The sequence below is a fragment of the Homalodisca vitripennis genome, chromosome 2, assembly GCF_021130785.1.
Source record: "Homalodisca vitripennis isolate AUS2020 chromosome 2, UT_GWSS_2.1, whole genome shotgun sequence".
NCBI lineage: Eukaryota > Metazoa > Arthropoda > Insecta > Hemiptera > Cicadellidae > Homalodisca > Homalodisca vitripennis.
This window is the reverse complement of record NC_060208.1, coordinates 139,506,874-139,526,965: the sequence shown is the minus strand read 5'-3', so window position 1 is coordinate 139,526,965 and position 20,092 is coordinate 139,506,874. Positions and strand designations below refer to the sequence as shown.

Sequence of the window (20,092 nt, the reverse complement as noted above, 5' to 3'; positions counted from 1 at the left end):
ATTACTATATAAGACAACTAAAAATACAATATATTCAATGAGGTATCGAATTTTGATTCTATCTCCAGTTTATCTTCCTGTCATGGCAGCATCTGGTATCTGACGCTGCTCAGACTTACCCCTGAAATCTGGAGTCATGTTCGTCTGAAGAGATCCAAGGGAAATTGACGACGAAAAAGCTCCAAACGAAAGATTTACATCGTATTGAAATCAGAGATACATATATATTAGGTGAAGTGGTAGTCTCATTATCTCATCAGATACACAATTGGGTGCACTACTACATGATAGACACGATCTCTAAGCACAGTGGAAGAACCGAGATTTTTTACATATAACGTAGCTATGATAGGAAGGGTTGATTCAATCGAACTTTAATTTTAGCTCCAGTTCGCCTTCCTTTTATGGCAGCGCCTTGTTTCTGACGCTGACTTCGGGATCTTAGAACCAAGTTTGAAGTTTTTATAACGATATATATAAATATATATATAGTTTAATGAAACATGTTTCCTCACTCTTTCTTTAAAGAAATGTTAAGAACTTTTCAAAATATATTTTATCCAACACAACATGTGAATGATGTTGATAATCTGGAAGCCAATAAAAATTAATTATTGTAATAAAACTCATACAATAACTTGATAAAGTCTTTATTCCTGATTACGATTGAATGTTTAGAAAGTAAACAGAAAAATATAAGGACTAAATTGAAAAGTATTGCCACCGTGATGACAAAAGACAGTTAACAAACCATAACGAGGTCTCATAAAGGCACCAGTATGATAATGTGGCTTAATGATAATAACGAATAATATAGAGAAGATAATACTGGATATACAATGAATTGTAAAACATTAAGTTCATAACCAAGATGTATGTCCATATTGGTCCAAATTGGCAAAAGCAAATCTGTCGACTTAAAAATACCTATCACTAATTCATTTATTGATCACCAAAATCTTAAGATATAAAGCAATGACTTCTTCATAAAAATACACATATTTCGAACTTAACCTTAAGTCTTACCCAATAAGATCTTAGAGTGCAAAGGCCCTAGGCCACCGACCAAAAAAAGAAATAGACTGGGTGTAGCGTTTTTAAAGCTACATTGATTTATTTTTTTAATTAAAACTTAAATTAACTTAAAATTTTGGGATCGAAATATTGGGATTTAATTTAATAGATTAGATTGTGAAATGTCAGGGTAAAAACGAACATGTAATCCTTTGGCAAGTTAGTACTGGTAGTTTTAAATTGTTAGGAAGGCAGGTTGACTGCCTTGAATTGATTAGAACTTGTCTTATTGCGAGTATTGTTCTCCTGGTTTGATACAGTTGGACCAATGAGAGAGCACCACGGATGTCCTGCAAAATTGATTGGAAAGGGTAGTATTTAAGCGCCCACTCATAATTTTCGCCCTTCCTTTGGTTATTTTCGTGAGTAAAGTTAATTGCAGTGCGCCGTATTTCTTAAATTTTTTCCGCGAGTGATTTTGAGGTAAGCACCAAATTTATTGTACGTTTTATTAAAATAGTCTTCTTGATCTGATATTAAATTAATTTTGTTATCTTTTTTTATAGGAAAAAAATTAAATTCATAGAAACTACAGAGCAATCTGAATAACTTATTCTCGAGGAACAATAGAGCATAATAGAATTATACAAGTTACATTTGGTTCATGCTTGCAAGAAAAGTGAATTAAAATTGAACTTTGTTAATAATTTTAATTGAGATTTGGAAAAGTAGTAATAAATTAATATTTAACTGGAACTGTTTTAGTGTGAATTATTAATTGGAAATTATTTGAACTTTAATAATTTTTAGAGAGAGTTGTAATCTGAATTGCAAAGATTTGAAAGTTAAGGTTCAAATAGTGGAAAGATAAGTTTAAATTTTTATTTTGAATTTTGAGTGAACTTAGAAGTGAACATTTTTATTTTAGTTATTTCCAAGTGGTATTTAATTTTTATTTTAAAACTTTATTTTTTACATTTTAGAAGAGAGCTCTGATTTTAGTTTGATATATTTGATTAATATTTTTATTTCTTGCCAAAGGAATTTTTTAAATTTACTAAAAGGTTTGTCAATTCTTTGTGGAAAACAGAGTGATACAAATTCTGAAACGTTGAACTTATTAATTTGCCAGTTTAAAATAAATCCATTGTGTTAGAACTGTGATTTTTATTTTAGACAAACCAGATAATATTTGATAGTTAACAAATTTAGTAATAAAGTCTACTGAATATTTACTGGGAGCTTTACTAATCAAAAAATATTTTATATCGTCTTGGATGTCTCATTGATAATTTAAATATTAATACTCTGGAATATTAATATCAACAATCCAAGTCGTTATACTGGGTATTCTCAGGGCCGTTATAGGGTCAACATCTGTTACCATGTGTTTACCCGCAACTCTTAATCTATTCCTTTAGCTTATATCCTAAACGCTATAAAACGGGTTTTTCAGGTATTCATGATTAACCCTCTAGAATATTATTCTGTTGTGTGATTGGCATTAGCTCGAGGGATGTTTCTTTTTCGTGGCTATCAATGAGAAGCAGCATCTTTGGTGTTTACTCAGCTAGCATTGATAGCCGGAGGCATTAGTGATGTAGTACCGTTCAAAAACTAAAAATACTTTCTAATTTTGTTGAAACAAGTAAACATTTTAACAATAGTAAACATTTTATTGATTTATAACAACACTAAGTTGTGGTATCAATGTCAATAATGAATATAAAAAGTAATGTTTAAAACTAGATGTGTTTTCTACTAATATCTTACTATTAAAAAATAAATGAGAATAAATATAAATGAGTACAACCTTGGAAATATCCAAATCATTGAAGATAAAATGTTTTTACATCTAGAAAATATAAACTTAAATATCGAATTCAGTAATTTATATAATGTTATTTACCATAAATTCATCCATTGTCTTTAATAGCCTTGATAACAAATTTTGTTCAGGTTTCTATTAAATGAATTGTCATTGGTTTCTAATTTAATACATTCTGGGAGTTTGTTGTAAAATCTTACTCCTGCTTGAGACGAAAGGTTTCTAAATCAATTAGTCTGTGTTACTGAGGTCTGCGGATTTGATTATATCGTGTGTTTTGATTTTGGTATCCCTTCCCCTAGATGAGTTACAGTTAAATTTTGTATAACATATTTTTTTCCTAAAATACATAAAAAAAAGGAAAGAACCTAATTTGTAATTCTTTTAAAGCAGATTTACATGACTATCTCAACTGTAGTTTTTTAATACTTCGTATGGACCTTTTTGTAAGATTAACAGTCTCTGAATTGATCATAAAGACTGTTTTGTTGGTTTTCATTAGACTCCTACTATTTTCAGTAGATATGACAGAAATGCATCCGGTTGACAGTTCAGACAACGAACGAAAAACATTCCTCGAGATAGTGCCTATCACGTAACAAAATAAAATCTCAGAGTCTGATCAGAAATGTATGAGAGAGCTATTACCTACTATAATTTCATTTTCAACATGTATTCTATAGAAAAAAGCTGTATTTCAAAGCACAATTGACCCATTCTAAGTTCGTTATCATTTCAGCAATGAGACATTTGATAGTTTCACTGATAACGCTATAAAGCCGATTCAAAGTAGTCATAGTTAATGTGGAATAATGTATGATATTGTTTCAGCGTTAAATAGCTGTGTAAAAAAAAAAAACAGTAGTTGAAGTCGAACCACGAACCCATAATCGGTGAAGCCATTGAATCGGTTTCGAAAACCGGCACTTAGTCGATGTGTTTATTGACTCTTTTATAAAGCACAGCTATAATACAATTATGAAACGTCATACTCTTGTACACAAGTATATTAACATAATGATAAATAATTTATCGATTTAGTTTAATTTTCATTTCAATTATGATAAATTATAAACATTAGTGAACAAATATTTTCTTTAAAAATTTCTCCTGTGAGAAAATCTTTTTATTTGGTCTAACGACATTTCTCAGCGGGAAAGTTGTTTTTTTTTTCCTTTTTTTCCTTCCTGAGGGAAAGGACATTTTGTCCCCGCGCTTAGTACTAAAAGGACCTATGCGCCTCTCTTACTTTAATTTTGTGCCCTCAAAGACCAAGGCTTTTGCAAAAACCAATCAGATTTAAGGGTTCCTGTTCTCTAATGTCCTTGGGGCTGAGGAGATATGCTCCTAGGTATCTTTTTCGAGTCTCTACGATGGCAGGACAATCTAACCAAATGTGCTCTGCTGACTCCTCCTCCTCTCCACAGAGTCTACATTTGTTACTCTGACTAAGGCCTACCTTCATAAGGTGCTTCCTCAGAGGGCTATGTCCTGTCAACATTCCTAATATCAGTCTTATATCCTCCTTATTCTGGTCTAGGAGAGCTGTCCACCCTTTAGCGTAAGGAGAGATAAACAATTTGGATAGTCTTAATCCTGAGGCTCTACTCCAATTATTGTGTCTTGGAAAAGTTGTTGAAAGAGACTTGTATCATAATTTTTCTTCTTCCCAAACTGTGTAATGAGGTTGGAAGTGGACCACGCAAATTGTCTACCACCGCCAAGCTGCGACGCGAACCAACTCAAAATTGTAGGTCAATTGAAATTATACCATTATAAACTAAAGCATTACATATTTTTGCAATTAATTGTTTGCTTACTTCCATTTGTCAATTAAAGTTAAAAGATAAAATCTGTAAATGATAATTTGAAAACTAGTGTAGTGATGAATTATTTAAATGCAATGTGTATGTACGGTAATATAACAAATATGTTGAAGCTGAAGTAATATTAAAGTGATGTCCTTAAATGGTGTACGTGGGTAGGCAATCAAAAGAAAGAAGTTAATGTATTTTAAAAGTGTTGATAACATGAAGGAAAAAGTTAAAAAGACATGAAACTACATTAAAAATGATCAGATTATTATTTTTCAAATGAACTATAATGAACATAAACATTGTTGAAATGTACATAATACTGGTATACAGTAATCACTTTCAATATTTAAATTAGTGAAATATTGAGGCTGGACTTTCGGTAGTAAGGTTCACTCATGCATTTCCTTCCCACATAAGACCGCTCTAACCTGGCTTCACTTGCCACCCCTGGGCTTCAATGTCCTCGATTATGGATCCCTCAGAAGGATCCATAATCAAGGCCAATGCCCAGTTCCAGTATATTTCTTTCTTTTGTCTGTGATATAAGCGGAGTGTCCGCAGTTGGACTGCGTTGTTGATTTACCAAAATCTAAGTCACACGACCTGCGTTCACGCGCACACACACACACACACACACACACACACACACACACTACATAATAGAAAAGTAGTTACTAACTATTTAAAAATTAATAAGGGGAAATATGCGAACAACTCTGATGCCTTGTCAAATCCTACTTGCTCTAAAACAAACACTAAACAATTACCTGTCTTAGATAGCTCTGGAGATCTCCAAGGGCGCAGAACTCTACAACGAGCTGTAGACGACATGACTGTGTGCAGCATCCGATCAGTGACACAATATTCCTGTGTCTTCCTACTGTTTTCATCAGAGCTATCTCTTTCTGAAACTGTCTGGTCTCCTCGGCTGTGGCATTTTCTGTTGGAAAGTAAAACCATTTGCAACTGCTAAAATCAATACACAACGTGTACATTCATCTATTTTGGTGAACAAAGTCTGTTGGCAAAATAACAGTCTTGTTTCAAATCTATTTTTAATATTTAATTTATTCTATTTGTAGTATATATGGACACTCATTTACCTCTTAGCATTTTCACAGCAACAGGCTCAGGAGTTCCTCCATATTTTGTCAAAACCCCTTTATGTACGACTCCAAAAGCTCCTTCCCCAATGACATTACAAATCAACAAAGCATCGTCTGTGATTTCGTATTCGTCCATTTCAGAAACAGCATGGCGTGTGTTGTCATTATTGTTTTTTAAAGGCCTATTTTTCATAATTTGCTGTAAAAAAGCAAAATTTAAATAATAATTTTTAATGACATTAACGTTCCAAAAAATAATGGCTTTATTGATGATTATACAATGTAGGAAATAAAGCAGAATTATAATTAACGAATACGTTTTGTTATACATGTATTTAAACCAAAACACTTTAAAATGAATGTCCAATTGTTTTGCAATCTTTAAAGGTTAGAAAACAATATATAAATGTTATATCAGGTTTGATATGATCTTGTAACTATAAATTTATCTTATGAATTTGTAAAAAATAAAAAAACAATAGTAGTTTAAACCAGTTTATTTTATAACCCTAGTGTTTGCAGTATCTCTTGTCATAAAAAATATTTTGAACTGTGTTTATAAATAGATAAATAAGTAGAGAACAAAATAAATTGTTTTAATTTTTACAACATAACACTTATTTATTGATATTACTTTATGAAAATACTTAATTTGACATAATTATTCATCTCATTATGAATATCATTCAAATAAATTACCTGCTTAAAATAATAGCCTTTGGTGAGTTGCTTCTTCTTTCTCTTTTGTTTAAAATACAATAATAGCAGTGATGCAATGGAAATCACCAAAAAAGAGAACAATGTCAATCCAGCTGCAAATCTTGCTGTAATATTTCTCAGAGAACTTCCATATAAGAAGGCTGAAACAGATTAATATTAACAGTTATAGTTCTTTACATAAAGTTTGTTTAAAATATCGTATTAATAAAAGATGTTTCATAGAAATACTGAGGTTTTTATGTTATAAAGAAATGTCATCATGATGTAACAATTTATTAACCAGTATTCATTACTACCATATCTAATTAATTAATCACAATATTTTCCAGCCTAATCAGCTGCAATGGTGACCATCTTGCGGTTTAGCTTGTAATATACTACTACTATAAACTTTAAATAAATGGTTAAACTTAATTTGTATTCTGATGATTATAGCTAGAAATAATAAATAACTCAGTATGATACAAATGTGAACTTTAATGATGATAAATTGACATACAGGTTTGAATTTTGAAACAAGATGGAGGATACAATAATGGTGATGTTTTTAAATACAGTTCTTAAATTTTAGGACAGGGTGGTCGTGTTGGCTTAATGAAATAGAAGTATTAGGTATTGTTTTTAATAAAAGATATTGTAATTTGAAAAATAATTTTGTTAAATTTTAATTATATTAATTTTGAATTGTTGGCCAAATCGAATGTTCCTGGGTTTTATGTTCTTCCAATGGATCACTGTTAAATTTTAAAGTAACTTTCTCACCCAATGTCTGTCTTCTGCTTCTCTGTACTTCAGTGATAATATGAATTTAATAAATTAACCTTTCTTTTGAACCAAATACTGCTGAATAAATGTAACCAGTTTCTTTATTTAAAATAATAATCTTGCTTCACTTCTTCTATATCCCTCTCTCCTAAAACTTTTAAACCTCTGCTCTCTTCACTCAACAATCATCCCTGCACACTGTACACTGACTTTATTTTACTTTATAACTTTTGAGTTTTATATGTAATAAGGTGAATTATGATTAATTTTGATATATTTAATTTTGTATTTATTATTGTTTGTATTAAAATTTGAGACAATTTACAATTAATTATTCCTTAATTATTTAATTATTATTACTAATAAATTTCTAAATTAAATTAAATACTGAAGTGAATGTGAGATGGGTGTATGAAATGAGTCATTACAAACTCCAAATGACCATAAATATACAAATGATTTGGTTGTCATAGAATTATGAGAGATGTTTTACAAGGAACATTAAAAAATGCATCCACTGCGTTTATTAATGTTATGTCTGAGATAATCTTTGAACTAGTGAAATTAGTGGTCCCCCATGCTCAACCAAGTTTTTCTCATTTGTTTATATTCTTTATGATAAATACTCCATAGTAATTACAACATTAATCTAAAATATAGTGGAACAATGTGTAATTAGTAGTTTAAAACCATACATTTTTTAAAACTTAATAATTGTATTTTACACTTTCTTATATATTATGTTTATCCATGAAATTGACAGTGACAGTTCATTACTATGGAAGTGACTCTTACTGAAAGTAATACTCGGTATACTGTAAATGCATTAATATATAAAAATATAATTTTTAGGTCTTGGTAATGAGAACTAACAACAGACTTATTACATGCTTTACTTGTACAAGTAAAAATTAATACTTACAAAAATATTGTTGGCTACAGACATTTTGCCTGTAAATGCGAACCTTCTCACTTAAGCCTCCAGGTGACACAGATATAATTTCCAACAAGACGTCAGTATCAGGCTTCAAACTTGGTACAGACACCTCCGTATGGTTCTATAATATATAAATGAACATAATTTTTCATTTTTGTGTTGTTTGTCAATCGAATCAGTAATAAACAAAAGTTATAAATTATTTCCTGCGTGATGATGATATAATATGACTTACCCCAGGAATAATGATAGTGAATATTTGGCGATCTCCCTTTCCTAAGAGACCATACTGAGAAACGGTAATGTTGTACAATTCAAGGAGATCAACTGGTGGGTTCCACTTCAACTGTAGCTCACAGTCACCTGAAGCCCTCAGATGTTCCGTTAAAATTGGGGCATTTGGTTGCGATGGCCCTGAAACGTAGGAACAGAGATGAATCAATCACAAACCATACCAATTTTATAAAAATCTGAAGCGTTTGAAAACTGGGAGAATAGGTTCATCAGTCCTCACAGGTATTAGACTATTTTTTTAGTTCCATATTTATCACTCGTTTGTTTTTTATGTAATTTGTAAAGTAAAAGTATCTAATCTAGGAAAATTATTATTACTTCATGAACCCATAGTAAAATGAGGAAGATAAAAAAAAAAAACTGGATAAACCATGGATTTGACTTCACAAAATTTTAGATAACTTTTGTTGTATTACAATTAAATTCATTGACGGGACTTTCAGCACACCAATACAGAAGATAAGTTTGAAAGCTTAGTAGGTAAAAAAGGTTTTGGCATTATGTCCTTCACTATAACCAAATTAAAAACAGTAAAACCTATATTTTTATTTGAGTTGTTGGGAAATTACACATGTAATCAAAATACACTTACTGCACATGCTAAGATTGCCGGGATAGAATTTATGACATGAGGGTATTTTAAAGAATTTCCACTTCGAGCTACTTTCTTGCTCTGAGCTTACAGAGGCAACCACTCTAACATTGTAGTTTGTTTCAAATTCAAGATCCCTTAGCACAGTTTCATCTAATTTTTCTTGCTCGGGCTGCAAAATAAAAACAAAACAATAAATACAATTCACTCTGACTAGCACTGTTATCAGTCTGAATACACAGATCAATGCAATAAGTAGTTTTTTTTTTTTCAACTGTACAAATATATTCTAATGCTAAAGGTGAACAGTAAAGCCCTAATTATAAAACCCAACAGGTCAGTGTTAAGGATAAAAAAAGTATGAACAGGAACTGTACCTTGTAATACTAATAGCGCAGTTGTTATGGTCAAAGGTATATTGTTCAAGAGTGCATTCAAATAATTTTAATTTACGTTTCCATTCTTGTGAAAATTTAAATGTTCTTTTATTTGTCAGCGCAATCCTTTTATTTCTTAATCAAAACCCAGTCTATGGCAAATTTGTAGATGACGCTTCAAAATCACTTTCATATCCAAGATGTTTTTAAAATTTACTATATTAATCAACATCATTATTTACCAGACTGCACTCCAGACGGAGATCAGTATGGAAGACTTAGCATTCACCCTACAGAAGACAACAAACTATGGCTTGAAGAGCGTCTCCCAACGAAACGATATTTACCATTTTCAGTTTTGATAGAGAGATATTATAGGCAGAGTTTCAAACTACATTTCAACCCTAAAAATTAATTAATTTGAAGGGCATACTATATATAGACAAACACACACAAAATCAGAAATCTGCTTTCATCGTTGACTGGTGAGGGACATTGCGCTAAACACTCAGCCAGTTAAACATCATAATGACTAATTTAAAATATATGAATATGTTTTGAGTGTATAAACCTATATTTTGCTATAAACATTTTCTTTTACACCTTATGTAGACAATTCGTCCAAAGACTCAAATAGTACATGTATCTACAACACCATAAAATTCAAAAACTGCATTATTTTATTTTTAAACATCAATTGATTTTAAAGTGGTAGAAGATATTACCTCAGTTTTAAGGGTAATATCTTAAAAATGTAAAATGTACAATCCTAGAAATGTAAAAACATTTGTATAAGTATATATTTTATTATAGTTTATTTATAGTATATTATATTATTTTATTTTATTATAGTACATATATATATATATATATGAGTGTTTACAATATAAAGTAGGAAACTGCATATTATAGTATGGTTATCCTGTTCTTAGCTATGCTACAAACTTCTAAACTCTAGATCTTCACAAAATCGATTAGAATCAATAAAATGTTTTACTTAACAGACAATAAAGTGAGTTTTAAATTTGAACTACTATGCACGAGATACATCCATTTTTATTATCCATCCTATTTTGATTTATCCCAGTAAACTTAAATGGAAAACAGCCCTTTGGCATTTAGCTTGTTATAAAAACGACATTGAAAGTTAAGCTAAAATATTCTAGGTTTGAACAAAACAACCAATCCTTCATAAGTATGATAAGTTACTGGAGAATTTCATATGATCAACGTTCTTGAAACAGTCTGTATACTAACTTTGTACAGAGTTTGACAATCAGACATTAAGACTCCCAGGGAGCCGATGTTTCCCCTTTCGAATAGCGATGTAGAGGTAGGCTAGTACAGGTTCACACCAAATTTCAACCCTCTAACTGTCTACTCGTTCGACAGGCTGTCGTGCGTACAGACATACAGAAATTAGATTTTGTTTATTAGCAACTAGCAGCAGAGGCTTCCTTTAAATGCTCAGACAGTAAAATTTTAACTGTTATGAACTTGTTGATATAAAAAATAATATTTCACTTATTATTTATTTAATGTTATGAGGAGTTTGATAAGCTTTCTACTCTTGTGTAGCACATTTTATATTATGTACTTCAACCAAAATAAAAAACTTAACTACTCAGGTTCCGAATAAAAGTTCCTCAACTGTCGGATTTATTAATATTCATTAATATCTTATTCTTATGAAGCATCCCTCACGATTCCCAAAAATTGTACAATGACATTACTTACAAACTCGACTTTGGATCTGACAGGATATGACCCAAATTGATTTTTCCACAACACCAACTCATACTGACATGGCAAATCTAAAAAACACACAACAGGTGAAACATTACTCTGCAGTTAGTCTAAAGTACTTGAGAGATCCTATACAATAAAACATGAAATATGAATGGATTTTCATCTTAACTGAACAGGAAGGTATGAAACTGGAATATATGCCCAACAGTTAATCGGACGTTGTAGATTTGTTAATATTGTATAATTATATTTATATCGGTAATGTATGTAACGAGCGGAATTTCAGACAGGATTTCGGACATTTTCCATCGTTATAGATAATGAAAACTCAACACTGCGTTTCGAGGATTGGAATCTATCCTCTTCACCATCCCTTGTTGCGTTAAGGGGCCATCCTTAAATTACGTAACGCCCCAGGAGGGTGGGACAGTTACGGGTGATGGTGAGGGTGGGGGTTGCCTCAGCGTTCGTAACTATTAAACCGCAACAATAATTAATGTCTGGAATAAATTAACAGATTTTGTCTGGTTCCCCTAAAGATTTTTAAATTAGTATTAAACCCCCTCCATAAAAAGCAAACAGAAAAAAGTGTGAATGCTTTGATAAAGATAAAACTTTGTGAAACTTGTGGGTAAACATTGCCTCTATCATAAATTCAAATATTCAAGTTGGTAAAAAAGAATGGCTCAGCGGTCCATTGTGTTAGGAGACACTGACGTGCCAGGCATATAGCCGCCGAATCATTACAGTTGCTGCGATATTACAGTGAGTGCCATACTGAGAGATGGTGTAGTGAATATCTTCCTACGCTATGATTGCATTTAGATTTTAGTTAAAATGTCTAAAAAAGTAGGCAGAGGAAAAGTGTTTCAATCGTTGACAGCAAACCGTTTAAAATGTAGCTCTAGAGTTTTGGAATGCTAATTTTATATTAATAAATCGCTTTACTTTGGAGTTTGAATAGTTTTTATTATATTACGATATTTGTAATAATATATTATTGGGGGTGGGGCGATTGTGGCTCCGTTACGTTATTGTAGGGGGTTAGTGTTAACGGGGTCTGAAAAGTCTGATTTTAGCATTATGCAGTTAAGGGACAGCTCCCATGAGATTTGTTTATCTGATGAGGATATATTCCAATCCTTGAAACGTAGTGTTCTATTTTTGTAACACGTAACAATAGAAAATTCTTCTAAGCTATAGTTCAGTATTTATTATCCGTGGTGTAAAATTTGGTGTAGTGCTGTATACTTTCGAAAACACGTCATACTAAAATTTCTTCAGTCTCGTATAAGTATGATACAAAATCTTACTTTCTGTTCTTTAGAAATAGGCATGTAATGTATTGAAATTTATGTATTGCTTTAAGATTGTCTAAAGTTAAGTTGTATATTAACTGTGTGTAGACTCGGTGAAGGTTTCATGAGTAGTATATTGTTTTTGTATTCAATTAATTATTAGAAAGGGCCATTAGTTAATGTAAACTTTGAATCAGAAATATATTACCTGACAGTTAAAGCCGAGTCCTGATTTCCACAACAACTACTGAGATCCGATTCGTCTCCAGAAATCAAAGAAGTTATCAGGCCACTTATCAGCAGTAAAGTCTTTAATATAAGACATGCAAGTCTGTGACTTTACCTGGAGACAGAGACCAGTTGAGACTAGCAAATGCTGACAGCTCCTGGTCTTCTGTCCATATACGCCTCACTGTAACACTATCCACCATTGCAGGTTGCAGTTCTCCTAAATATGCAGACGAGTAATTACATACTAGTATGATGTAAAAAGTAACAATGCTCATAACATATGTTGTTCTTAAATACTCATATTATCATAAACTAAAATATTCAGGTTTGAAATCTTCTATGCCATCCCTTATTCAGTAGCCCTATAGATACAGTAATCTGAGCACATAAACACAAGCACGATGAAACAAATAAATAATGCCAATATACTGCTACTTTGAACACATTATTATCAGGAAATACAACAATGGTGGTGCAATATCACTTATCGCTACACAATCCCGTATTTGACAAGCCAGGTACAGGTTGAGACAGCCTCAATGAAGGTCAGATTTCAACTTAAAAAGTAGGTAAAAGTCACTGGCAGCCAGATCTGGGTTGTAATTTATAACAGTCTCTCACCAAACCTTCGCATCCAATGCTGTAGGGACATTGCCGTGAAGAAGCTAGACACCTCTAATCAAATTTCCTTGCCTTTTCTCTGTGATCGCATTGTGCAAACATTGAAGTAGGGCTGCATAGTACACTACATTCACTGTGGTGTTCCTTTCTTTGAAATCAAACAGCAGTATCCGTCTATAATCTCAAAAATTGTGAATGTATAGTTTAGTTCCAGTTTACCTTCCTCCTAGTGTAGTTATGTACCCAAAAAATTGTTGCCATAATTTTTTTTGTTCCCTGTGACTTTTGCCTTTAGCGATGTGCTTCTCTTTATCTTCTCCATTACTTGGACTCCCTTTTATTTAAAGGGTTATAATACAGGAGACACATGAAGACCTTTTTGGCCCCCGTCTTGCACTCACCCATAAATGTTTTTTTTTGTTCCTCAAAACACTTGCTTTTGTAAACCCCAACCTTGCAATTATTTCTTTGGTCTTCAAATGGCAGTCAGATCATATATTAGCTTCCACGAGTTGGATTATTAAAGGTGTGAATGCTTCCACAAGGCAACCAGAATGTGGGTCATCATCCAGTCTTTCTCTCCCTAACCTGAACATTTTGCCCATTCTTTTATTGTAGAATATGAGGGAGAGGACTGCCCGTAGACTCCATCCAAGCACTCTTTAATTTGTGTAGGAATAAGGCTCTATTACAGAAGAATTTAATTACTGCATGGTATACAATCTTGAACATTGAGACAGCACTATTTCCTTCAATGTCAGAGACAGACAAATAATACTGAAGACAAGTAATATGGAGTGTACAGGCATGATTGTGGTTAGCGAAACTGGTCCCAACCAGCTCCAAGTAGGGCAAGCCGGAAATTTATGGACCTTACCTTGTATCTTGCTAATATATTATTACTTTTCAAAACTGTGTATAGTAGCTATTTATGAAATCTTACAACATGTTAATAAACATTATTGAACACCTGGCGGGAAAAGAAAAACCTCTCTACAATCTCTAGATAATAGCTAAATTCCAGCTCAGATCATGTAAGTGCTCATAAAGGTTAAATTTAACTATTTGAAATCTCTAATCCATACTTACTATCATGCTACATAATAACAAATATTAGACAGGGACGGAGAATATTAGCTTCATTTGAAATTTTAAAAATTATTATTTTTATGGTTTATTTCCTCTTTTAACACCTGTATTAATTTTAAATCTAATTTTAAATATCCCCTTTGTAATATAGCACAATAGTAACAAAATTGAGGTTGATACACTAATCAATTACCAAAGCTGTATTTTAGCTCTTTGATCCCCAATAACTTGAGGTATAAACATTCCTTGTTGAAATTTGTATGGCCACTATTTTCAAATCTTTAAGGATATTTAAAAATGTATAAGTATAAAAGTTGTTTGAATTAGTTAAACATTCCTAAAAACTTTTAATTTTTTGTCTATTTTTAAAATAGTCTATACTGTATAAAAATTTCACAAGTGTAAACGCCAGCAATCTTGAAACTTTTCAATGGTTGAAACTGTCTAACATAGACCACAGTATTTGGAAGTACTGCCTTTGTGCCAAATTTATTAAGAATCAATTAATATATAGGTATAATAGCAGATATTGTATTCATAACCCCATATTACATTCCATAAGCTCATATACGTATATGGCTTATCCATATAAATTTTTGATTTGTGGAAGTTATGGGGTAATAATTGACAAAAATGCAAAGAATCTATTCAAAATTCTGTCATAAGAGTAATTGCAAATAGGCAGATTTATATGAATTCTACTAAACTACCTGTACAGTGCATCCGATAAAATAATTGGCAAAATAAAAATGTTATGTTTGTATTTATAGAAAATGTAAAACAAATCTTTCACTGTATACCTTTTTATACGACATAATAAAAACATCACATAAACTAACATTTGAATTATGTCTCTATAATGGTGTCATTTTTATCCGTATTTTAATGACTGCTTAATATTTATTTTGTATCATAATAAAAGTGGTTTTATTGTATATTTGAAAGTTTTTAATAACTTATTCTTCTTAACACAAACCACTTTCTTTATTATATTTTTCTTATTAAAGAGACTTTTTTAATGAGCAAATAAGAGATATATGTATATCAGGAACTAAATTCAAAATTTCCATTGGTAAAAATAGACAGTCCTCTGTGGTCGGGATATCTGTAGTAATAATAATTTGTATCATTACATTAAAACACATTTCCACGTGGATGTGGGAGGTGGATATGTGTGTCCATTGCCAGATTATATTGTAGAATTGTCCTGTTGCTGAATAAAAGAACATCAGCATCAACAGACGTTCAATTTAGGGGAAAATGTAGGCACTTCACTTACTTTGTGTGTGCATTCTCTTTTAAAAAATGCCATTTTATGTTTTATTTTATTACGGTAATATTATTCTGGCATTGTAAAATGGAAGCATTGTTTTTCTAAATTATTCTTCCATTCCCCTCAAGAGGCACTCTAACAGTCGATAACAATATTCTTAATATACAGCATGAAATTAAGAATGTTTTGTTTTTCTAGGAAGTACATCACATAGACACATCCATCAACGTATCTATTGATGGTACTGACGAGGATAGTTTTATATCTCATCAAGAACGATCATAAACAGCATCATCAGTCATATCGTCACCAACTAGTGCATCACCTTTTTACAAATAACTCTTCATATCAACCTTCACCTAAGAAGAAAAGGAATCAAGAACTACTTTCTAAACAGAATGACCACCTTACTCTACCTTGTTCATGTTTGTGTCAATCAGAATCCAATAAAAATATTTACTTTGATATTGCAAAAGTGTGAGCATATAAATTGAAAAATCTTGATCCACAACAAAAATTATTTGCTGAGAAAGCAATTAATGATGTGTTATTTGAAGCAGAGCAAGGTCTCCTTACAAGAAATTCTGTTGTTAAAATAAGTGAAAATATAGAATATTGTTATACTCCTAATTATCATCAAGAGTAATTTTGTCTGAATAAATGTTTATTATAATTTGCCTTTTTTATCTATAAAGACAAATATTCAATTAACCCTAAAACCAAACTTCTACACATATAAAAAAGTGTTGTAAGTATACCTTTCATAAACCTGTGTAAGTTAGGGAAACGTTATACTCCAGGTTCAGCCTTATTGGTCCTAAAAGTTTAAATACAAAATTAATTAAAATGTTGAAATTTATTGTTCATATACAAGTTTTTGCTATTTATTATGGAATAAAACTATTTATTACTGCCAATACAATCATTACTATATACTCAACATAACAAAGAATAACAATTTTTAGATTTTAGTTTGTCATGATTGATGAATTTAAAACCATACTATATAAGTTATTGAAAAACTAACAGTCCACAATTGGTTATTGTGGGTCCAGTATCTAAAACAACATTTTCTTGCTAGTCCTGATATTAAATTGTATCCTGTGTAAGCTGTGTGTAAGGTGTACACTTACGTGAAATGGTGCTGAACTCACTGGATAGTGTATCTCCAATTTGGCCATATTTCCCAATTCCCCTCAATTCAACTCTATAGGTAGAATTGGGCTGCAGATCACTCATCACCATAGAACAGTTTCTTGTCTGTAAAATATAAAAACTATATTTTATAAATTTATATGCTAATACTTAAAATGTAATTTTACATTATGAATTAAATCCACTATTTATGTCTAAATAACTACATGTAGAAGTATAAAAATTCAACTGTTAGTTCAATTTTCTTATTGTGAATCTAATATAATAGCAGCATGAAAAAGAATAGTTTTTAGCTATAGATTATACTTTTTTGATTACACAATTAGTATGTTTTTATTTTATAAAGTAAAGGTAATTAGGTATTTATTCTGACAGTGAAACTTTCAGGTTTTTTATTGGTGATTATGAAATATGACTGTTTTACTTATGAAATGTTTATTCCAATATAGTTTTATTATAATTTTGAGATATAAAACAATCTCTCCTATTTTTATTGGGTCGAGAATAGAGTGATTTCTGTGCTCCCCTTGACTGAGTCTGAGAAATAATACTTACTTCTTGCCTCTGGCAAAAGATGAGTTCTTGTGATTTCATTTGGTTTGTGACTGAAAGAGTTCTACTTTGTATTTCAAAGAGACCAGTTCTATTATAGCCTTATTCTGCAGTGGTGTAGTGCCGAATTTAGCTGTGCCAGAGCGACCATGATGTAAGTATAATAGGTGTGCTACCGCGCAGATTCCTCCGCCTCCCCTCGCAGAGGTCGGGCACGTGTTTTGCCAGCTTTGGCGTTCCGACGGCGGCGTTACATTTGCAGACTTCCACTTAAACTGTCGTTTTACTCACTTAAAACTAGAGCGATTGTAATAAATGTTATATATTCTGGTTCATTATTAAATACACTTTATAACAGTAGTTGTTTTCATGGTGAAAACTGTAATATAAATATATTATACTTATACCATAGGAGCGGCAGTTACTGGGTATAACAATAAAAATCTTATTGATTATTAATAAAGGACAGTTTATTTTGTAAACTAGGCTAACACAATTTGTAATGACAAACAGATAAGCTATGATTTTAGACATACTTTGAAAAATTACTGTGCTGTCGTGCTAATACATTATTGTAGCCTGAAAAAGAATACCGTAAAAATGCATTGTAAAAACTATTAAATATTGTAAAAGTAATATTTTTACATATTTTCAACGGTAACACAAACATGAATATTGTTGCGATAACCTCTAAAGATATGTCCCAAAAATCCTCTCCTTTTCCATTCCCATTTCCTTTCTTTGGAGGTTCTGCTATTCTTGTTTGGGTGTCCGGCTGCTGAACGATGTCTTCTTAGCCATGTCATGACATAGGGGTTAGGCTTCCATCTGCGGAGCGGGGGACCTTGGAGTTTTAAAAACGGTAAGGGCTGAGACATGACTTACTGTCAATGAGTTCCTTAAACCCTAGAATGAGTAATGTAGTCTCTCAGACGACGCAAGCTACAAAAACCGGTCCAGGGTATTACTTTAGGTGCAGTATTATAAGACTCTTGCAGTCCCCCCAATACCAGGTACCTTCCCCCTGCCAGTTGTCCAAGTCAATCCCTGTAAGCCACAGCTCTGATTGATGGTTCCATTTTGGAAGCGTTTCATAGCTCAGTTGATTTTGAGCCAAACCCAGTTGGATATCTAGGTAGTATTCGGCGTTACTTTTAGTTGCTCTACAAACACCTCGTTCTTGACAATTTCTTCGAGCCTAAATATATGAAAAAAGCATTCTCTTCTTTAAGTTGCTGATTACACTAGAAATCAACTGCTCACCATTAAATGATACGGTTTTTAGGGTTTTCATTTAACTTTAAAGAAGCAAAACAGCCTTCCCTCATGGCGACTTGTGCCTCCAGAACTCTTGTCCCAGGTTTTTCTTTCAAAGATTCCAGATATCTGATTGATCTATGAATCAGTTTGTCTGCAAATACAAGGGACGTGCTTCTGTTTTCCAGACTTTCAGACAACAAAGCCAATTCAGCAAGAATGTCATACATAAATGCTAAGTTTAACAATAACTTATGGGAAGTCAGCTTCTTTAATAAACCATTATATTTTGCATCTAACAATCGATGTTCTCTCAGGAGTCAGGATCATCCATTACTTTAGAGAAGTGGCTGACTAAGGCTTGATAACCAAACCACAACGGCGGAAAACAGTACGAAAACTGCTTGCTACCCACCTTGTGCTTAAAATTCCTGCCGATTTTATTCATTTAAATATACAGCTCCTGTGCACATTCTTTTTAACTCTCGCTTATTCTTTGGAGATGTGCTGTACAATGAATAAAGTTTATCCATGAATGACTGGAAATGGTTAACCCCGGCTACTTCACTTATGGCATCCCCAATAGCCAGTTCCAGTCTGTGATTCATACAGTGCCATATAATAATATTAGGGTAAACAGATAAAAATCTCCTTGCTACACCTGAGTGCTTTCCCAACATGGTGTTTCGCCCCGACGCTTGTAAAGGAAACCAAGTTTTGTTTTAAGTACTCGCCATTAAAACCATATCCTTCAAGGAAATGGTGAACACTGTTAAAAACTGTCTCAGCTTTTTGATCGGAAAGCTCGACTAAGTCCAAAAATAAAGTACTTGGTGGTTTATCCTTGCTAAATTCACATTTTAAATATACAATGAGGACAAATTTAGAACTAATGCTTGTGGATTCATCAATGATTATTGACAGTTTTTCCAGAAATGTCCTTTACTTGATTCAAATGCGCATTTTCATTTCTTTTTTGAAATATGATCTATTATTTCGACCGCGCTATACCTTGAATGAAGGCCTACGCCGATATCTACCCCATTTAGTTTTTATATAGCTCAAGCAATCCGAAATGGTCGCTGTACGGACGGTCGTTTTGAGCAATAAAATATGCCGATCTAAACACAGCCTTTGTTGAATCGAGCTGAGCTTGATATTCATTCGATCAATTACTTGTGGCATCGAATGTTTTGTTTGATTTGTCAATAATTGTTTGAGCGATTTGGTGAGCTTCTGACTGTTTATGTTCAATAATCTTTTTCCTCAAAGATTTGGAGTTGATTTGTTTGTTCTATTTGAGCCATAAAAACAAACTTTGTACGAACACCACACATAAAGCGAAACATGTTCTTTTTTGTAGGCTCCCAAATTACCGACTTCAAAACAAATTTTACAGCCTAATTTACCTTCCTTT

At 32.1% G+C, this 20,092-nt stretch overlaps 1 protein-coding gene across 2 annotated transcripts in view; it reads right to left on the bottom strand.

Moving 5' to 3' along the window:
• The window catches only part of LOC124354819 (tyrosine-protein kinase receptor torso), a 100,527-nt gene that overhangs the window by 13,021 nt on the left and 67,414 nt on the right, over nt 1-20,092 (bottom strand). For both annotated transcript variants that reach the window (XM_046805560.1, XM_046805559.1), the window contains 9 exons: nt 16,845-16,971; nt 12,841-12,945; nt 11,188-11,264; nt 9,074-9,245; nt 8,423-8,601; nt 8,173-8,308; nt 6,465-6,625; nt 5,763-5,964; nt 5,427-5,599 (listed from right to left, as the gene is read on the bottom strand). In XM_046805560.1, coding sequence (XP_046661516.1) covers nt 5,427-5,599; nt 5,763-5,964; nt 6,465-6,625; nt 8,173-8,308; nt 8,423-8,601; nt 9,074-9,245; nt 11,188-11,264; nt 12,841-12,945; nt 16,845-16,971 — 1,332 coding nt within the window. The remainder of the gene's footprint in view (nt 1-5,426; nt 5,600-5,762; nt 5,965-6,464; nt 6,626-8,172; nt 8,309-8,422; nt 8,602-9,073; nt 9,246-11,187; nt 11,265-12,840; nt 12,946-16,844; nt 16,972-20,092) is intronic.